The 16788-nt window shown below is 43.7% G+C and overlaps 1 protein-coding gene across 3 annotated transcripts in view; it reads left to right on the forward strand.

The window, feature by feature from the left end:
* LOC129327265 (zinc finger protein 501-like) overlaps positions 1-11456 on the forward strand; it is a 29301-nt gene extending 17845 nt beyond the window's left edge. The window contains exons 2-5 of one of the 3 annotated variants that reach the window (XM_054975756.1): positions 172-265; positions 2455-2581; positions 5251-5346; positions 8490-11456. In XM_054975756.1, coding sequence (XP_054831731.1) covers positions 194-265; positions 2455-2581; positions 5251-5346; positions 8490-9709 — 1515 coding nt within the window. In that variant the 5' untranslated portion in view covers positions 172-193 and the 3' untranslated portion in view covers positions 9710-11456. The remainder of the gene's footprint in view (positions 1-171; positions 266-2454; positions 2582-5250; positions 5347-8489) is intronic. The other 2 variants (XM_054975758.1, XM_054975759.1) reach the window with 2 other exon arrangements.
* The last annotated feature ends 5332 nt before the right edge of the window (positions 11457-16788 follow it).

Genomic DNA, 16788 nt, shown 5'->3' on the forward strand with positions numbered 1-16788 from the left:
TAGGCAGAAGTGGTAGCTGTGGAGGTCTGAAAGTGGTGAGACCGCGGGTAGATTTTTTTTTTAATATAGTGTGGAGGAAAGGCAGGAGCATTCTCAAAAGCAACATTGAGACAAAGAGGGATTTGCATTCAGCAAAAAGAATTTCCCAACATTTGTCTTTCTCCTTCCCAGGCAGCAGTGAAAACATCCCTTGATGCCTTCTTTGCCGTGTTCTCCGTCTCCTCCATGTGGTGAAGGGAAGAGAGCTGCCATGCAGCCTGCTCAGGTATTGGGGGGGGGGTCACTGGGGAGATGAGCAGTGGGTGGCAGGAACGCTTCCTTGTCTGTTGCGAGGCCCAGAGGATCGGGCTCCTTGCCCTTGGTACTGGCACCACAAGATGTCGAGGCTGCCCGCTTGGGAGGCAGGAAAATGGTTGCCCCTTGCCTAGCATGGTGTGTGCAGAGAATCCCAAGCAGGGCAATAAAAGAATACTTTTATTAGAAGGAGATCTGGAGGAGTTAGCTGTATTAGTCTGTAGTTACAAAATAGTAAAGAGTCCAGTAGCACTTTTAAGACTAACCAACTTTATTGTAGCATAAGCTTTCGGGAACCACAGCTCTCTTTGTCAGATGCATCTGATGAAGAGAGCTGTGGTTCTTGAAAGCTTATGCTACAATAAAGTTGGTTAATCTTAAAGGTGCTACTGGGCTCTTTACTATTTATTAGGAGGGACTCCAAAGGACCCTGTGGGGAAAGCTAGACTTGGAGTCATGTGCAATGTTGCTTGGCCTTGTTTGTGTGTGTGTTGGGGTGTGTGATATTCTCGTGAAAGGGCCTGGCAAAAACCCCATTTGCAATCCTTCCCAGTCTGAAGATGGCAGTTAAGGAGACTCTTCAAAATTGACTTGGCTTGTGCCTGGAGAAAAAGATCTTGGGTCATACCAAGGCATGCTGGGACAAAGAAACAATGGCCGCTATTCCCTTGGAAACAGAAAAGCTGCAAGAGCAAGAAGTGTTATGGGCACTCTGAACTGAATAAAAATGTGGCCTCCTCATACATAAATGCTACTTTGTGACATTTAGTTGATCCTTGAAAAATCAGTTTTATATAATGGTTGTTGTGGGTTTTCCGGGCTGTATTGCCGTGGTCTTGGCATTGTAGTTCCTGACGTTTTGCCAGCAGCTGTGGCTGGCATCTTCAGAGGTGTAGCACCAAAAGATAGAGATCTCTCAGTCTTTTGGTGCTACCCCTCTGAAGATGCCAGCCACAGCTGCTGGCGAAACGTCAGGAACTACAATGCCAAGACCACGGCAATACAGCCCGGAAAACCCACAACAACCATCGTTCTCCAGCCGTGAAAGCCTTCGACAATACATCAGTTTTATATACTTACCCAAATGATTTTATAGCATGAACCGATCTTTCGAACTGCCTCCCAATCAATTTAAGAACAGTTTTCAAAATACTTTACGCTGAAAGGATCCAATGCATTCGAATGTTAAGGAATTTTTAGTTGGACTTGTAGAAATAGATATAAAAAAATGGACCAAGCTAGCTTTGGCTCTCCCAGCGCATGCTGGGTAAGCCTTAACCGGCTCTTCTCTCTAACCTAGTTACCCAGATACATGACCTTATTAAGATATTAATCAAGCCCTGTCAGCATAAATAGGAGATGTTCCTTATATTTTGGCATTTGCAACAGATGTCTTTTATCTCTTCATTCCAGATTGGCCAGGGAGGTTTTTTGCCTTCCTCTGGGCATATAACAGGGATCACTGGGAGAGGTGAGAGGGGGTAGCTGTGAACGTCCTGCATTGTGCAGAGGGCTGGACTAGATGACCCTTGGAGTCCCTTCCAGTGCTATGTTTCCTTATCTTGCATTTGGTACATAGAGTGCTAATGTTCAATGTCAGAAGTGCTGAAATTGACACTTCAGCAGAACAAGCTGTTAATATGCACGCCTGAGAAAAGAACATAATCTACATCCCACAACTTCAGGTGAACAATCCCTTTTTCTGATGTTTGTTGTTCCACTGTATATGAAAACATGCGTGTTTGTTCTCGCAGGCATGCATCGGAACGGCATCATTTTGGTGATCACTCAAATAAACTTCTGCCTAGTTTGCGACACGCAGTTGACTTGGGTCATTTCCTGCACTCTAAGATTGACTATCAGGTTGGGTTAAACAGAAAATCCCCACCCACCCACCCACCCACACACACACACACACACACAGAATCTGTACTCTGTAAAGGTTAGCATGTGTCCAGGCAAAGTATTTGCAGTCAGCAGGCTGGTAGCCCCCTGATTAAAATGGCCACCCCTCTAGACTTCGGATGCCCCCATTGAAAACTTAGCAGGGGAAGGTCTCTTGGTTGCTGCTGCTACGGTTCAAGAATCGTTTGGATTTTTGGAATTGTTTGGATTTTTTCTCAGGGGCCTGCAATATAAAGAAATGCTTTCTTCTTCCAGGGTCAGGTATCCTTCGAAGAGGTGGCTGTGCATTTCTCCAAGGGGGAGTGGAGCCTGCTGAGCCCAGCCCAGAGAGCTTTGTACAAGGAAGTCATGCTGGAGAATTTTGGGCACGTGGCCTCTCTGGGTGAGGATCCTTTCCCCCTTGACTATATGTAAGCTCTATGATCCTGTGCACAGATTGGCAAGAATTTGGGGTCCTCTTTGCAGAGAAGGGAGGAAAGGGTGGGGTTTGGGAGACCTTGTTATTTTTTTCTCCCTGACTCTTGCCAGGTGATTGCAAACAGGGAGTGTCAGGGCAGGGCACCTGAGTGGCCAAGGCCATTGGCCAGAGCCCCTGGTGGGGCGGCCAGGGGACCGGATGATTAACACTACTGCAGTGGGAATGTTCGTAGGGAGGGAGACAGTTGAGTACTTGATGAGGTTCCTGGGCCAGCCTGCATTGTGGGGGACATTTTGAGAGGCTTGGAATGCCTCATTATTGACCTGTTATGGACCAACCACTGGCCATCCATCATAGCTTGGCCTTGGAGAGCCACAAAAAAGGTGCCTTAAGTAAGGAGCAAAATAGTAAAGAGTCCGGCAGCACCTTTAAGACTAACCAACTTTATAGGAGCATAAGCTTTCGAGAACCACAGCTCTCTTTGTCAGATGCATCTGATGAAGAGAGCTCTGGTTCTCGAAAGCGTATGCTACTATAAAGTTGGTTAGTCTTAAAGGTGCTGCCGGACTCTTTACTATTTTGCTACTACAGACTCACACGGCTAACTCCCCTGGATCGATCAGTAAGGAGCAGTAGCCTTGCTGTGAGAATCAGCCCCTGCCTCTCAGAATGGCCTTTTATAGCCTCTGGGTTGACAGAAGATGGAGTCACAGAGACATAGAGCTGGAAGGTACTCCAAGGGTCATCTATTCCACCCCCCGCACAATGCAGGAAATTCACAACTATCCCCTCCCTCTCACCTCCCTCAGTGACCCCTGCTCTATGCCCAGAGGAAGGCAAAAAACCGTCCAAGATCCCTGGCCAATCTGGCCTGGAGGAAAATTCCTTCCTGACCCCCAAGTGGCCGTCAGCATTACCCTGGGCATGTAAGGAAGGGCCATGAGAGCCTAGCAGTGTCTCGTCCTTTCATGTTCTCCCTCTCCTGATCTGTGTACATTCATATTAAGTCAGAGAATCATCATAGCTGTCGGATGACCATTCAGACTCTTCTGAGATACCTCCAAAAGAAGGAGAGCCCACCACCTCCTGAGGAAGTTCTTCCTCGTGTTTGGCCAAAAATTTTGATTTAATTTTAAATTATTGTTTCTGATCTGACTCTCTGTGGCAACGGGAAAAAACTCTGCTCCATTCTTTATGCGACAGCCCTTCAAATTCTTGAAGAGGGCCATCATATAACCTCTTGGTCACCTCCTCTTCAGGGTAAACATACTGAGCTCCTTCAACCGTTTCTTATATGACTTGGTCTCCAGAACTCTCACCATTTTCATTGCCCTCCTCTGGACATGTTCCAGTTTGTCTATGTCCTTCTTAAATCGTGGTGCCCCAAAACTGAACACAATAGTCTAGGTGAGGGCTAACCAGAGCAAAGCAATACCATCACTTTGTGGGGTCTGGACACTGTACTTCTGTTGATACTGCCTAAAATCACATTTGCCTTCCTAGCTGCAGCATCGCGCTGCTGGCTCATGTTCAGCAAATTATCTACTAAGAGCCCTCGATCCTTTTCAAATGTACTACTGCCAACACAAGTCTCCCCTGTCCTATAAGCGTGCCTTTGATTTTTTTTCTACCAAAATGCATAACTTTACATTTATCTTTGTTGAAATTCACGTTGTTAGTTTTAGCAGTTTTCCAGCATGTCAAGATCACCTTGAATCTTGATTCTGTGTTCTATTGAATTTGCAACCGCTTCTCAATTTAGTATCATCTGCAAGTTTAAGGAACATTGCATCTATGCCATCATCCAAGTCATTTATAAAGATGTTGAGCAACACAGGGCCCAGGGCAGATCCCTGCGGCGCTCCACTTGTCACTCCTCTCCAAGAACATGAGGATCCATTTACAATCACTCTTTGGGTGCCATCTGTCAAACTGTTACCAATCCCCCTAGCAGTAGTAAGATCAAAACCACATTTCACCAACTTGTCACCAAGAATATCATGCAGAACCCTTCCTGAAATCAAGATAAGCTATGTCCACAGCATTTTCCTGATATACCAGAGTAGTAACTCTCTCAAAAAAGGAGATAAGTTCAGTCTGACATAACTTGTTCTTGAGGAACCCATCCTGGCTCTTTGTAATCACAGCCATCTGTCTAAATGCTCAAAGACTGACTGATGATTTGTTCCAAAGCCTTTCCAGGTTTGGATGTCAAGCTGATGCGTCGCTACTTGGAGCCTCCTTTCTTGGATCCTCCTTTTTCCCAGTCTTGAACATGGGGACAACATTTGCCCACCTCCAGTCTTCTTGCACCTCACCTGTACTCCAATAATTCTCAAAAAGTTGATAGACAGAGCCTCTGTCTATCACCTCTGGGTGGCCCTGGGATCCAGGGAAGCTCTAAAGCCTGATTCCCGGTATGTGTCTCTGTGTGTTGAGGGGGGATGTGTCTTGGGTGAGAACACCCCTGAACAACCTTCCATTTTGTAGTTCCTTCCTAGCTGGGCAAGCAGTGGGCTCGTAACGGCCAATGCCAAGTGGAGGAGCTCTGGTCCAGCTATCTTATTTGTGGAGGGACCGAATGAGGGTGGACACAGAACAGCCATAACTGTGCTTTTGTTTTCTCCTTAAAGAAGGTCCTGTGATTGCCAAACCTGACCTCATATTGTGGCTGGAAAAGGAGAAAGAGTTGTTTGTCTTTGGCTGTGAAGATGTGGAGGGATTGGCAGGTAGGTCTGTCGTGGGACTTTACAATCTCTGGGAGCTCTGAGGTTCCTTCCAAGAGCTGATAAGATTCCCCTGGTCGAGTTTCATTCGTCTGGATTATTCCGAGTTGTCTCTGAGCTGGTGCAGAGGGCAAACCAATTACAGTAACGTTTGATGGAAATTCTGGGGCATAGATTGTTGTTCCCAGCGTTGGCTTCTGAGTTTCCCAGAATAAAAGCAGGAATATACTTAGTTTTAATATGTGAATGAAACGAATGTTTAAACACGTGAGATTATGCAGCTGCCTTCCACCGTCAGACCACTGAATGGACAGCAGTGCTATCTGTGTAGAGTGGAACTACAAGTGACAAAAGGCACAGTTTGGACACTTGTCAGCTTCCCTCAAGTTTTGATGGGAAATGTAGGCAGCTTGGCGGAATGTTGGACAAGTGAGAGTTGAAAAGTCCATTGGACAGCAGTCGGAGAGCCAAGCTGCAAGACCAGGATGCCTACATTTCCCATCAAAACTTGAGGGAAGCAGACAAGTGCCCAACCTGTGCCTTTTGTCACTTGTAGTTCTGCTCTGAGATTCTTCTATGAAAGCAGAATTCAGTTTTAGAGCACAGAGTTGTTGAAGCATGAAACGTGTTTCCTTTGGAATATTTTGATTTTCTTTCTATGGAGCCTAGAAACAAGAGTAGCCATCCCTCCACTGGGCCTTTTTTCTGAGCTCAACTAAGCTGACTTTTATAACGTAAAGTTGCCTTTTATTTCCCCCTTCTTTTCTTTCTTTCTTCACACGGGAGCCTCTGATGTCTGTTGAGGTCTCCATGCGAAGAATCTTTCTGTTTTTGTGGGATAAAGGCCAACTGAATAAATGCTACTTTTTTCTATTTTGTAGCGAGTTTTTAAATATAAAATGAGAGGTCTTGCCCTTTCACCAGGCAAACTAAAATGATCGAGAGTTCAGAGAATGTGCTTGGTGAATTTGAAAGTGTTTGGTGAAATACAGGATTTTAGCCACCTGTGAAATATATAGAATCTGTGTATATTGAATATACAGGATCCTTCGCCCCTGCCTCAGTTGTGCTGTGGATACCCTCTGGCCTGTCTCCTGCCTTGATATTTAACCCTCATAAGCCCATTTGCTCATCTCCCAGAAGTATACTTGAGGGAAATAAAATACAAAATGGTTTGTTTCCTTGTAGGGGAAAGGAAGGCTGTGAAGTCAGCCCTCTGTGAACATAGAATGAGAATAAGAGAAAGAATGAGAATACGAATGTCAGTCAGAATTTCGCAGTATGCTTGAGCCCTATTCACAAGTTACAGTGAACGCACTTACATTATATACTTGATTTTTCCTTATACGTGTGTCGAATAGTTTTCATGTTACATCCAATGGGTAGACAGCTGAATGTGTGATAGAAGCCCCACACCTGTCCCTGTACTGGTCCCTGGTTTCATTTGTAAAGTGAATGTACGTTGGCTCTTTCTTCCAAGCAGGTAATGCATGTATGTGCAGGTTGTATATGTGTTCTCCATAGCATGTGAACAGGGCTCTTGTGCAGGTAGGAAAGGTCCAGTTTAGAAAACCTCAGGAAAAGCCACTGAAAGATTACCTGACCAAAGTCTACTTCCTAAGGGCCAAGCTACAAGCAGTGAATGACACAGGTTGGACACTTGTCAGCTTCCCTTAAATTTTGATGGGGAAATGTAGGCATCCTGGTCTTGCAGCTTGGCTCTCCAAGTGCTGTCCAACGGACTTTTCAACTCTCACTTATCCAACATTCCACCAAGCTGCCTACATTTCCCATCAAAACTTGAGGGAAGCTGACAAGTGTCCAACTAGTGTCAGGCGTCACTTGTAGTTTGGCTCTAAGTTCTTTTTGTGAGGAAAACTAAATTTCCATGTTACCAAATCCACGTGTGCCCTTTTTTTGGCCAACACACTATCTGGTCAACTTCTCCCCAAACTGACTATGAGATCAGCCTAATCCCAATCTCTCTGTAGGTCTCCCAGCCCTATCTGAGTATTAAAAGGTAAAAGTAGTCCCCTGTGCAAGCACCGAGTCATTATTGTTGTTGTTATTTGAGACATTTATAGTCCGCCTTTCTCACTGAGACTGAAGGCATATTACATAGTGTGAGATTAATACAATTAGTATTGAGAACATTTCCATACAGTATCACGGACATTTCCATTACTGATCCATGAGGGGACACTGCATCACGATGTTTTCTTGGCAGACTTTTTACGGGGTGGTTTGCCATTGCCTTCCCCGGTCATCTACACTTTACCCCCAGGAAACTGGGTACTCATTTTACCGACCTCGGAAGAATGGAAGGCTGTCAACCTTGAGCCGGGTACCTGAACCTGGCTTATGCTGGGATCGAACTCAGGTCGTGAGCAGAGCTTGGGCTGCAGTAGATCCACTAATTGTCTAATAAATACTCTCTTCCTGGCACCACTGGCTTTTTGGCCATGCTTGTATAGTTACTATTGAGCCAAAGCTTTCATGACATCCTGTTGATCGATCTTAATGGAAAGGGGGAGAGGATTTGGCTTAAGTGACTCAATTTCCCAGATGCAGAGGAGTTGGCCATGTTAGTCTGTGGTAGCAAAATCAAAAAGAGTCCAGTAGCACCTTTAAGACTAACCAATTTTATTGTAGAATAAGCTTTCGAGAATCAAGTTCTCTTCGTCAGATGCCTGATACAGAGACTGGTCAAATATTTGACCAGTCTTTGTATCAGGCATCTGACGAAGAGAACTTGATTCTCGAAAGCTTATGCTACAATAAAATTGGTTAGTCTTAAAGGTGCTACTGGACTCTTTTTGATTCAATTTCCCAGGTCAGTCAGCTGACTCATTAGCTTGCTTGTTAGCTTTCTCCTCCTTGTGGCAGCTCTTCCAACTTCCAGTTCACTTCAGAGAAGGGTCTCTCTGCTAATAATAGTCACAGGGAAACATGATTCCCCTGTCACTGAGAACTAACAATCAATCAATAGACTCAGGACTAGATTCCCAGCCAAGACTTTTGCAAAAGTTTTGCAGACACCAAGCTTTTGAATTCTTGCATTCTCTACATCCTTTAATTTTAGTTTCTATAATTCCAAGTTATGTTTTCGTGGTGTTTCATGCCAGGATTTCTCTTTCTATCCACAGGAGGTGTGTGGGAGTCAGAGAATGAAACAAAAGAGCATCCAGTAATGGATAAAGAAAATGTTAAAGAGAACATTGAATTTTGTGATGGACTGAGGAAGGAGGAGGGAAACCATCCAATTAAAGGAAGGAATAATTCTGGTCTTCTGGGGGGTAATAATGTTCATGAAATTCCACAGCTTCAAAAATTGTATGAGGGAGACAATAATAATGAGGGAGATGTAAGTTGGGAAAGGTTCTCTGAAAAATCAGATGTTAAGATGAATGTTAACATGAAGAATGGAAAGAGACCATATAAATGCCTGGACTGTGGGAAAATCTTCAGTCAGAGAGGAAATCTGACTGTCCATCAAAGAATCCACACAGGGGAGAAACCATATAAATGCCCGGAGTGTGGGAAAAGCTTCACTCGGAGTGGACACCTTAAAATTCATCAAAGAATTCACACAGGGGAGAAACCATATAAATGCCAGGAGTGTGGAAAAAGCTTCACTCGGAGTGGACACCTTAAAATTCATCAAAGAATTCATACAGGGGAGAAACCGTATAAATGCCAGGAGTGTGGAAAAACTTTCAACAGCAGTTCATATCTATCTTCCCACCAAAAAACTCACACAGGGGAGAAACGATATAAATGCCTGGAGTGTTGGAAAAGCTTTCATATCAGTGAACACCTTTCTTCCCACCAAAGAATTCACACAGGGGAGAAACCATATAAATGCCAGGAGTGTGGAAAAAGCTTCAATCAGAGTGGCAAACTTACTGTCCATCAAAGAATCCACACAGGTGAGAAACCATATAAATGCTTGGAGTGTGGGAAAAGCTTTCATAGCAGTGGACACCTTTCTTCCCACAAAAGAACACACACAGGGGAGAAACCATATAAATGCCAAGAGTGTGGGAAAAGTTTCACTCAGAGAGGACACCTTAAAATTCATCAAAGAATTCACACAGGGGAGAAACCATATAAATGCCAGGAGTGTGGAAAATGCTTCAGTAGCAGTTCAAGTCTTTCTATCCACCAAGGAACTCACACAGGGAAGAAACCATATAAATGCCAGGAGTGTGGAAAAAGCTTCATTCAGAGTTGCACACTTACTATCCATCAAAGAATCCACACAGGGGAGAAACCATATAAATGCCAGGAATGTGGGAAAAGTTTCAGTCAGAATCCACACCTTACTTCCCACCAAAGTATTCACACAGTGAAGAAAAAGATATAAATGCCTTGACTGTAGGAAAGGCTTTGGAAGTAAAAATATCCTAGGTTCTCATAAAAGAATTCATACAAAGGAAAAACCATATAAATGCCGGGACCATGGAAAAATGTTTCATCAGAGTGGAAGTCTTTCTTCCCTCCGAAGAATTCATGCAGGGAAGAAACACTATAAATGCCTGAAGAGTGGGAAAAGTTTCAGTTGAAGTGCAAACCTTTCTTCCCACCGAAGAACTCACACAGGGGAGAAACCATATAAATGCCAGGAGTATGGAAAACAATTCAGTCAGAGTACACAACTTATTAGCCATTAAAGAATCCACACAAGGGTGAAACAATATAAATGCCTTGAATGTGGGAAAAGTTTCAAAATCCACACCTTACTTCCCACCAAAGTATTCACACAGTGAAGAAAAAGATATAAATGCCTGGACTGTGGAAAAGGCCTTGGAAATAAAAGATATCCTAGGTTCTCATCAAAGAATTCATACAGAGAAAAAACCATATAAATGTCGGGACTGTGGAAAAATGTTTCGTAAAAGCAGAAGCCTTTCTTCCCACCGAAGAATTCACACAGGGGAGAAACCATATAAATGCCTGAAGTATGGGGAAAGTTTCAGTCAGAGTACAAATCTTTCTTCTCACCAAAGAACTCATACAGAGGAGAAACCATATAAATGCCAGGAGTGTGGAAAAAGCTTCAGGCAAACTAGAAGCCTTTGTGACCCCCAAAAAATTAACATAGGGAAGAAACGATAGAACCGCCTGGAGTGTGGAAAGATGTGTTGGTTTTATGTGTGATCTGAACTGACACATATCTTCAGCCAATCACCAACCCTGCTCTATTGATCACATCTTGGGGATTGTTGAGGGGCAGCAGAATCTTTTTACCTTTGTAATCTTTGTACCTTTTGACATGTCTAGGTAAGGTTAACCAAGTTCATTGCCTACAAACAAGATCCAACAGGCAGAGGCAGCATGGACTGAAATGAAGTACAATGAGGGCCTGCAAGGGGCTCGGTTTAACTTTTGGTATTTTATTCCATAATCTCATTCATGCTGTACATTGAACACACCCCTGGATCACGTATTTTGTGTAGGAAACCCACCCTGGCTCCCTGTCTTACTACTATATTTTCCAAACTGCAGTTTTCCTCCCATTATCTACTGTGTTTGGCTTGTACCGTTTTACACCAAGGTCTGCCCTTTTTTAGCATTGCTGGGATGAATCTGCCGAAGTCCTCTGCTTGAGTTTATATATGACACATCATTGATATGGATCCAAAGGTCCGTTTTGAATCCTGGCGCACCCCTGCGATTTCTCAGGCTTATAGGAGCAGAAACATTAACTGTGTGAGAGTTCCAGGGACATTGTGCTCTCAGACATTTTTTTAAAACTTTATTTTTTATTTTTATTGTGGAAAGGTTAAAAGATAGAACAAAAGAAAGTAAACAAAAACACAACTACAGAGAGCCATCATATCAATCTACAAAGTAAAAACAATAAAAAGCATAAGTATATTATTAATCCATTACAATTTTTTACCTATAACCCTCCTTTATTATCAGTCAGCTTGTGGTCTAATTAATATCTTCTTTCTGTCTCATCTTCTTGATATCTCATATCCTTATTCTTAAAAATCAAACCCACAAATCGTTAATTCATTTTTCTTTGTCTCTCGCAGATAGTCAATAAAAGGTCACTTTCAAACATTTTGATCTCGGTGTATTTGATAAGCCTCCCCCTTTTCTACTCTGGCACACTGGGGAAAAACTGAGCAAGGGGAGAATGAAAATGGTTGCAGCTTTGCTTTGTGAGCAAACCTTAAATCAGGAGAAAACTAGGGTTGCCGCTAACAATTGCATCAAAGCAAATTGGATTTAAAAATTAGACAGCAATGCATTCAAAAGGTATAATACATGCATGCTCTCTTATACATTCTGTGGGATGATAAAATAGTTTGTGGGTGCCTTGCTAACCTACTTAGCCAGGCCATTCTTTCAACTGGGCATTAGTACACGACCCATTAAGGTGTGTATTTTGGAACATATCTCCTGTATCTGGAACAAGACACGTGAAAAACCAATGAGTGAACATTTTCTTGCCCAGAATCGCCATCCTGAAAGCTTCAAATTTTTGTTTTTAGCTCAATTCCAACCCCATAAATATGACAAAATAGACATTACTAGATCATTGTTACAATTAGAAGCATGTTTTATTTTCAGATTCAATACTGTCACACCAAATGGTTAATTCTGAGGCACCTAGTTTTATTTTTTGTCTCCCACATCTTTCATCTTACCTACTTATAGTCAAGTGACCCTGATCAGAGGCTACTAAAATTCAAAGCGCCATAAATGGACAAGACAGATATCCCGATATACTTGAAAAATGCCCCAGGTCTGCAGGAAAACCTGAAAGCTTAAAAAAATTATAAAATGATAAAAGGAGTGCCCATAGCTTTAATCGCATGCTTTCAGTGGCTGCTGCTAAGCAACTGTAACAGTTCAGCCAGTATTCCAGGCTTGGTTTCTATCAGGAGAAGGCTGAGTGAGGGGGCAAAGCCCTTTCCAGGGCTGTTTTGATCTTTGAGGGAGGACTCATTGGGCTCAGCCCAGAAGCAACCACTGGATGACTTGATACCAACATGACTCATCCAGGCTCGGCTGCTTGCTACTGTTCAACAGGAGTCCCCTCCCAAAACTAGTGTAGTATAATGGTTAGAGTTTCAGAGTAGGATGTGAGAGACCCAGATTCAAATTGCCACTCTGCTGTGGAAGCTCACTGGGTGACTTTGATCCAGTCACACACTCTCAGTTTAACCTACCTCTCAGGGCTGTTGTGAGGATAATAGGAGGCAAGGAGCATGTAAGCTGCTTTGGGTCCCCCTTGTGGAGAAAGACAGCATATACGTGAAGTAAATTAATAAATATAGTTGAAGACAAAAGGGGGGGCAGATAAAAGCTAAGTTGTTTAGTGGGTTTGAAGGAGAGAAGAATGTAGAGAAATATGAGCATATGGAGATTGCCAGGGAAGGAACGGAGGAAACTGTGTGGGAAAGGAATCCAGGGAAAAGTGAAGTACCCCACATAAGTCCTAGCACATTCCCAACACACAATTGGACCTGGCTCAGCTGGCACCACACAACTGGACCTTAGGGACGGGCTGCAGGGGTTGGAAGAGGGAAAGGTTAAAACAGGGATCAGAGAAAAGTGGGTGGGAAGGAGAGAAAGGGGCAGAAAAAGAATGATAGGCTATGGGGGGGGGCAAGGAAATGAAAGAGACGTGGTGGGAAAGGAGGAAATGAAATGTCCCCCCAAGTCCTTGTGGGTCCCCACAGCTTTATATAGATTCTTGATTAAATCAGTTTCTTAGTCATCTGTCATGGTGTTAATTTTCTGAAAATGTTAAAGCCCCATTTCAACCAAATTTGCTCCCCCCTCCCAAAAGGAGGGGAACAAAGATAGTATGGTACAGTACTATTTGCATTAAATTAAAAGATACATGAATCAAAATAGTAAGAGAAATTAAGTGTGGAGTCAATAACACATTAAAAGATAAAAATTATGCATTTTTTTAACCAGTATATCGCTCTCTACTGAATGAAACCTGCCCTGGTGAGTTACCGTCCATACGACAGCACAGTTTGCCATAAATCTGGTAAATTTTGATCATCTCTCTGTTTGCTTAAAAGTATGTTTAAAAAGGGAAGACAAGAATTTCTGCGAAACATCACTGCTATTAGAGCAAACTCTTCATGGTTCATAACCCAGCAGAACAATGGTTAGAGGATACTAACTGGGCTTCATTAAGTGGTGAGCGAAACATACTGGCCAGCAGGGGACAGGGTTACCAACTCTACCTTGGGAAACTGGGAGATTGGGGGAGGGCACAGTTTGGAGAAGGGAGGCAGCTCAGGGGGGATATTTCTACTATAGGAGAAACAGAAATACTACAACATCTATTCTTTTCAGCCACTCTAGGTACGGCCCTGTGGAACTCTGAAGAACACCTCTCAGTTTGGCCTGCCATGGCGCACAAAATGGAGCACAATCAGCTCTCTGCCTCTTTCTTTCTCTGTCAGAAACTTCTGGAAGGACAGTGGCAGAAACAAGCCACGGGTAGGGGAAACACCTCCCCCAAGCCGCTGGTAAGCTGCTGAGAAGATATTTGCTCAGAGGCCAGTCTTTCCTAAATGTGACTGTAGAACAAACAATTCCCTCCTAACTGTCCCAGCCCTATTTAATCCCACAAGATACTGTGCATAAAGGAGCATGTGTTACGGGACTTTCAAAATACTTTTTGGAAAGGACTTGTGGGAAGTGAGAGATCCTGTAGGATCTGAAAGCTGGCTCAGTCTGATGGCACAGCAATGAGAGAAGTGCTACTGGTTGGACTCTGAGTTCGCCGAATCAAAGCATATTGGAAGCTACAAAGAGAAGGCGGAAAGCGGCAACTTCATTGCCAAGTGGGAAAAGAGCTGCTGAAGGCCTCCCACAAGGGAATCAGGGTAACGTATCCACTTGATCGGATGATGAAGTGTGTCCGCGAAACTTGCTCAGGTTGACAGTAATACAGGCAGGGCAGGAAACCCTGTGGGAGGGGCTTCTACGGATCAAGGACCCAATATGGGGGTGGGACTTCTGCGGAGGCATCCCCTGTATTTAATTTTGTGCACAAGTGATTTTTCCCTACAATATTAAAAACACACATCACTGGACACTGGATGTTAACCAGGCACACATGGCTCCTGGGAATACGTTGACGGAGAGCTGGATGCACAGTTTTCCTGTTATTGAGCCTTTACAATTGTTATACCTTTCTAAGCTGGTTGATATCCACAGACTTTGAAGAGCGTCGCTCTGCTTAGGATAGCATTACCAGAGTTTTAAATACTGGTACTCATTCCAATTAAAGAGCTCAAGTCAATCTAATCCAGTTTCATAGTGAGGACGCCAGCACATAGGAAACCACAGTGTGTTACAATGCAGCTTCTTTTCATATTTTTTTTTGCCTTCATTATCACTTTATCTTGGTTGGAAAAAAGATACTTTCGGTTATCAATTCCGGCTCAGGAAATTCCTACAGATTTGGGGGCAGTACACGGGGAGGGTGGAATTTGGGGAGGGTGTAGATCTCAGCAGGGATATGATGCCATACAGTCTATCCTCCGAGGCTGCCGTTTTCTCCAGGGGAACTGATCTCTGTTACCTGGAGATCAGTTGTAATCCTGGGAGAACTCCAGGGATGATCTGGAGGTTCAAAAAACAAAGACAAAAGGGCCACTTCAAGTGACAATCATTCACTGTAATTCCTACAGAGAGCCAGTTTGGTGTAGTGGTTAAGAGTGCAGGACTCTAATCTGGAGAACCAGGTTTGATTCCCCACTCCTCCGCTTGAAGCCAGCTGGGTGACCTTGGGTCAGTCACAGCTCTCTCCAAGCTCTCTCAGCCCCACCCACCTCACAGGGTGATTGTTGTTGTGGGGATGATAACAACATACTTTGTAAACCACTCTGAACAGGCGTTAATTTGTCCTGAAGGGCGGTATATACATCGAATGTTATTATTATAATATTCAATGTAACAGTTAAACTGCTAAGTGCGAATAATATCTTAATGTAAAAATCACATATAAGATTTCTAACCTAAGCGGTGGAACTCACTCCCTGATACAAAATCAATTAAAATGCTTATGAGTTGACTATGGCTGATTCTGCACGTTGGATAATGCACTTTCAATGCACATTATCAGTCGTTTGAGGTGGATTTTTTGTTCCGCACACAAAAAAATCCGTTCCAAATGGATTGGAAGTGCATTATCCAACGTGTGCAGAATCAGGGAGTGGGTTGCGCAGCTTAGGTTAGAAATCTTATGTGTGATTATTGCATTAAACTCATTACTTTGCGTAAGATATTATTAGCACTTAGCAGTTTAACTGTTACATTGAATACAGATGCAGAGGAGTTAGCCGTGTTAGTCTGTGGTAGCAAAATCAAAGAGTCCAGTTTGATTCTCGAAAGCTTATGCTACAATAAAATTGGTTAGTCTTAAAGGTGCTACGGGACTCTTTTTGACATTGAATACAGGAATTACAGCGAGTGTCACTCAGGGTGGACCTTGGGGGGGGGGCTCATTGCTATCCTCGAGAGCCCCTTCAGTTTTTTGGCTGATCTGGAGGTTGGCAACCCTATCCAGGGCCGATTCCAGATGGCCTACCTTTCTCCGGAACGTTGCGCGTTGTTGTGCCGAAAATACAAAATATTGCATTTCCTCGTGCACGTTTTGTGCAGTGTCGCACAAAACTCGCGCGAGAAAATGTGATATTTCACATTTTCGGCGCAACGACGCGTGACGTTCCGCCGAAAGGTAGGCCATCTGGAATCGGCCCAGATGTTAGGTTCTCATGGTAAAAAAACAGTTCAGTCTTAAGCCTCAATGTGCTTCCACAGAAGTGATGAGGTAAGAGTTCACCATTACTTCTGCAGCTACAGCCAAAAACATTTCCTAGCAAGGCCTGTTCCAGTTGAGGAAGGAAGTTGACAACTGGAACATGTCCAAAGGAGACCAATGAAGATGAGGAGGGGTTTGGAGGAAAGGTTGAAGGAGCTGCGTATGTTTAGCCTGAAGAGGAGGCGACGGAGAGGTGACATGATAGTCCTCTTCAAGCATTTGATGGGCTGTCACGTAGCAGATGGAGCAGAGTTGTTTTCCATTACCCCTCTGGCTGGGCCGGAAACGATGTGTTAAAATTAAAGCAAAAGAGTTTTTGGCTAAACATTAGGAAGAGCTTCCTGACAGAACAGTCCCTCGATGGAACAGGCTTTCCTGGGCGGGGAGCCCCTTCCAGCTCTATGGTTCTGTTTCCTGTCCCCACAGTGAGAGATCTGGATCCATCCAACCCTGTCCTGGTCAATGTCGCTGTCCTAACCTTCTATTATGCCTTCACTTCCTGCCTTTCTAGAGACAGTTTCTACTGTTTTGCCCCTCTCTTAATAAGGCTTAAACATACTAGAAGGTACATTTTTTCTGTAAGACAAAGCAAAAAGACCAAACCTAGGGGATGTGCAGTCAACTGAGGACAC

Source organism: Eublepharis macularius, chromosome 4 (genome assembly GCF_028583425.1).
Source record: "Eublepharis macularius isolate TG4126 chromosome 4, MPM_Emac_v1.0, whole genome shotgun sequence".
NCBI lineage: Eukaryota > Metazoa > Chordata > Lepidosauria > Squamata > Eublepharidae > Eublepharis > Eublepharis macularius.